The sequence below is a fragment of the Taudactylus pleione genome, unplaced genomic scaffold (assembly GCF_031769625.1).
Source record: "Taudactylus pleione unplaced genomic scaffold, aTauple2 ptg000268l, whole genome shotgun sequence".
NCBI lineage: Eukaryota > Metazoa > Chordata > Amphibia > Anura > Myobatrachidae > Taudactylus > Taudactylus pleione.
Genome location: NW_028284670.1, coordinates 1,230,953 through 1,235,323, shown reverse-complemented (window position 1 = coordinate 1,235,323; position 4,371 = coordinate 1,230,953). Strand labels below are relative to the sequence as shown.

The following is a 4,371-nucleotide window of genomic DNA, read 5'->3' as shown; positions in this document are numbered from 1 at the left end:
TCAGAAAAAGGGGCTGGATATTTAAATTGACCGTTCGCTCTTTGCGGTCTGTTGACGCCTCTATGTCTGAACGAGCGAACAAAACATGCGGTCGTAATTTTGAAAAAAACGCCCCCTGGCCGCTCGCATCATACGTCATGTCCGCTATTTATGAGATTAATCGAGTACATCGAACGGCGTATGAACTGCTCGCTATTCTTGTAGTTGGTTTTTCCTACCGCAATCATGTGAGCAGTTCTGGCTAAAAGACACCCAAGTGACGTGGTCGATGGCGCTCCATTACTAATTATGCACACCCTTAAAACGCCTGTTTTGACCGTTTGGCACGCCTGCGTTCGGATCTCCACTCCCCGTTTTCAAGCACCTTCCCCTGTTACCACCCACAAACGCCTCATCCTGTCTCTCAAATTAGCAGGCATTCGCTATTTTGCGAGCACACGATTTTCGACTGCACTGACTGGTTCGCGCATGCATACTAAAACCCATATGCATGCGCAGATGTGCGAACATACCTCAGAAAGAACGAGCGGCCGCTTACGAGCGGCTCTGAATGAGCTCCTGTGAGTGGTGTTTCTCTGAGTCAAGAATACAAATAAAACACAAAATAAAAATAAAAAGATGGTACACTACACCTCTCGGGGGTGGCTGTGCCATGCCGGGTGTCTCGCACCATATTGTGGATGCAGCTGACTTTCTGCAATCACAGGCATTGAAAGTGGGCGTCTCAGAGCTCTCACACTCCTGTGCAGGATAGTACATGAGGGGAAGGCAACACCACCGCAACCCCATAAATAGTCACAGTCATGGCAGCAGTAGTGAGGATCTCTGCATCAGGGTCCTCTATGTGTTGTTATGTGATGACATTACCACTTTCTGAATGTAGGACGGTCACAGTACATTATAAAATTAAATATTAGTACATTTAGTACATACGGTCTGTAAGTTCTGAAATGTTTACTGGGCCCATATTGTACTGACAAAATGAACTGAAAGTTGATAATAAATCAGCTGAATTACTATATATAACTGTAATGCGGGAAATTTCTACAATGATAAAAGCAAAAACATTAAAAACATTGGAAAAGTTTTAAGCAAGGGCATGATAAGATCGTGGGGTACTGGTGGGGGATGTAGTCATGAAGCCGATGGTCTAAATACCAACTGCCAGCTTCCCGACTGTCTAATCAAGGTACTAATGACAGGCGTCGAAATCCCAAAGCCTGTAATTAGACCTACGCCGGGAGCCGGACGCCCGGCATACCGAACGAAGGTAAGCCGGGCGCGGATAGCCACGGGGGGGGGGACGGTTAGGTTTTAGGGGTGACATGCCGCCATTTTGTAGAATAGTCCTGGTTGCCACCCCCCTCTCTGCCACCCAAACACCGTGATATGTGAACCATGCTGTGGGTTTGGGGAAACTGCGGAACAATCACACAGGACACGTTCTGCCTCTAACATGCGCAGACCCAGAAACACCAGATTTGTGCATAAACCATCGGGTTTGGGTACATATCCGAATTAGGTAAATGTTGGGAGACTTAGGGTTAGGCTGCGGGGAAGGGGGGGTTGGTTTAGGCACTTAGAGGGGGGTTAGGGTTAGGCACTTGGGATGAGGTAAGGGTTAGGCACCCCTAATGGAGGGTTAGGGGGGACAATAGGGTTAGTTATACTTACCTTATTAGCGATCAATATCTTCACCTCTGCCGGGCTTCTGCTGTTGGGGATTGAACCTCCGGCCAGCGGCCAGTGGTAATACTTACTACACCATTGGTGGGACATTGGGAACATTGGGCCTGATTTGGATATGTACCCATACCCGAGGACTTATGCACAAATCTGATGGTTCTGGATCTGCGCAGATGCAGGACACATTCTGCGCATGTTAGGGGCAGAATGTGTGCTTTGCGATTGCTCGCAGTTTCCCTAAACCCCCAGCTTGAATCACACGCCACAGTGTTTAGGGGGCAGAGATGGGGATATACCAGGACTACTCTACAAGATGGGGGCATGTCACCCCCGTTTTGTAGGCGTGCCGAGTCCCGGGTCTGCATTGTCAGATGCAGACTTCCTGGATCCGGCAGAGATTTTCCGGCAGCCAGCTGAGTAATCTTCAGTTACGTAGACTAGGCGAGGGCAGCAATGGTGATCTGATGCAGTGTCTACGGACGCGGCACTGGGATCGCAGGTGCATGCAAAAGATTTCTATTTCCTACAGACATCGCCGGCTGCATCCGCATTTTAGTTGGACGGTTTTACACAGCTGAAGGGAAGCGTCACATCAGAATCAGAACCCCTGTGAGATGACAAAGAATAGACAGAGAGAGAGGACTCTCTATATGAATGATTGAGCTAAAAAGATTACCAAAAGTTAATAAATCTGTGCATTAACACAATATACAATACAGTACTTTATGGTGAGAAACCTGTTATTTTTTTCAAATAGAAACAAAGTGAATGAACTGAACAATGGTTACAAACTTTTCCAAAATTATAGAAGCAAATTCTTAAGTTGTTTATTTTGTTAAGCAACAGAACAACATAAGACAGAGAATAATTTATTTAATCCACTATTTTTATTATAATTAGGACACTGTGAAATTATTATTTTTTATATATGGTCTTATGGAAAAATCTATCTGATGCAAGGCACAACGTTTATACTCATGCTTGTGAAGTTCCAATTGACTGAAGATATCACTGACGAAACATTTATTTTCCACAGCAGCAGTGGATATTCCCCTCTTCTCTTACTGATCTGTATTTTAGTTTCCCAAAGTCCACAACGTATAAATTACGTGAGTCGATTTGAGAAGGTTTAGTAGGATAGGCTTTGTATTCTAACTCAATCTGATACAGGCCAGAGGCACAACCGCCTCCAGCCAAACGGACGTTGTACAGTCCATATGTGTCTATACCTCCTGTGTCAGCACAATCCACCATCCACCCACCATGGTTTCCAAGACGCCCAGTAGATTCCCCATTGGAGAATCCTATGGTCACTTCAACCATATTACAGTTATTACAACAAAATCTTAGCGATTTGGCACGTCTTTTATTTAACTGGACTTCATGCAGCAAGCCTTCCTCACTGTTTCCCACAAATGACCCTTTATGGGTGTTGTAATTTACCTGGAAGCCATCTATCATGTTCCATTCTCGAATATTGATGCTGGTAACTTCACCATTCCCTGAGTTATCATTACCTGGTTTATGTAAGCTATATCTTTCACTCCGTATAGTATGAACACTTGGTGAGATGGGACCAAATGATGCTATGGACATGGATGAAGGTATGACCGAGGGATTATCTTCCTTCCCGGGGATGAAGTTATCCAGGTAAAAGGTTGGTACCAAGATCTGTAGGAGTGCTCCATTTTGAATATCAAACATGTTTTTCTTTACAGCCTCACATATTTCTCTAAAAAAGCTCTCGTTATTAGGACCCACCAGAGCAGAATACTCATACTTTACTGTTTTTCCAGTAATTTGATCATGGACATTCCCGTATGGGAAATATCTAAAAAGTGGTGAGACAGTAGTGACTGATTTATGTACTCCTAATTCTAGAGTGATTTTTGACTTTCTCCAGGTTACCCATTTTGAGTAAATTGTATTTATGTGATCTTTATATGCAGAAATGTGATCCACCAGATCTTTTTTCCAGACCTTAGTGTTGTCCTCATTGTACATTTCCTTTCCATGAAGAAGCCTTTCCTTTAAAATCAGTAAGTGTTGAGTACTATGTGTGACCAACAGAGGGATTAGTTGCACAGAGTTTTTAGATAGTGAGAGCTTGATGAACAGCTCATTGCTTGCATGGATCATGGATGACATTAATGAACCTTTTCCTCTGATCTGAGCTTTTTCGTACTTCACCATCGTCTTTTGTAGATTAATAATCTCAGTATTTCTCTCTTGAAGCTCCGATTCAATGGTCTTCACATCTAGCAAATCTGCCACTTGTTTTTTTATAAGATGCCAGATATCTACTCCAGTAGATGGCCAGAAAACCTTCAAAAGCTGACTAATCATTTGTCCAACTGGTATACCTTCTTTGGGTGGGATCTTAGCTGTAATGCTGACCAAAGCATCTTTCATCCTGTCATTCCATGTGGTTCCCAAACCACTTTTAAAGTGGTTTCCTACAAATACAATGAAGAAGTATTAAATTTGGTATTTTTAAAGAATTTACTGCAAGTTAGAGATTCAAAATAAACTTCCAAAAATATTGAGACATAACATATTATTTTTTTACACAAATTTGGATATTTCATCATTTTTTCTCCATAATGCTTTCCTTTGCAGCAAAGTTTCCAACATTTAAATCCTCCCCTCCTGGAGAAGCCCAGAGAGGAGACAAAGCTGACTACT

General features: G+C 43.0%; 1 protein-coding gene across 1 annotated transcript; it reads right to left on the bottom strand.

Annotated features, from left to right (window-relative positions):
- Nucleotides 1-2,709: 2,709 nt before the first annotated feature.
- Nucleotides 2,710-4,149, bottom strand: LOC148513818 (uncharacterized). The gene has a single exon (XM_088481253.1). The coding sequence runs from the start codon at nt 4,096-4,098 to the stop codon at nt 2,710-2,712; it is 1,389 nt and encodes a 462-aa protein (XP_088337379.1). The 5' UTR covers nt 4,099-4,149.
- Between the last annotated feature and the right edge of the window lie 222 nt (nt 4,150-4,371).

Bases quoted from the DNA above. Each gene is read 5' to 3' on its own strand.
- LOC148513818 (XM_088481253.1), bottom strand. From the start codon at position 4,098: ATGAAAGATGCTTTGGTCAGCATTACAGCTAAGATCCCACCCAAAGAA.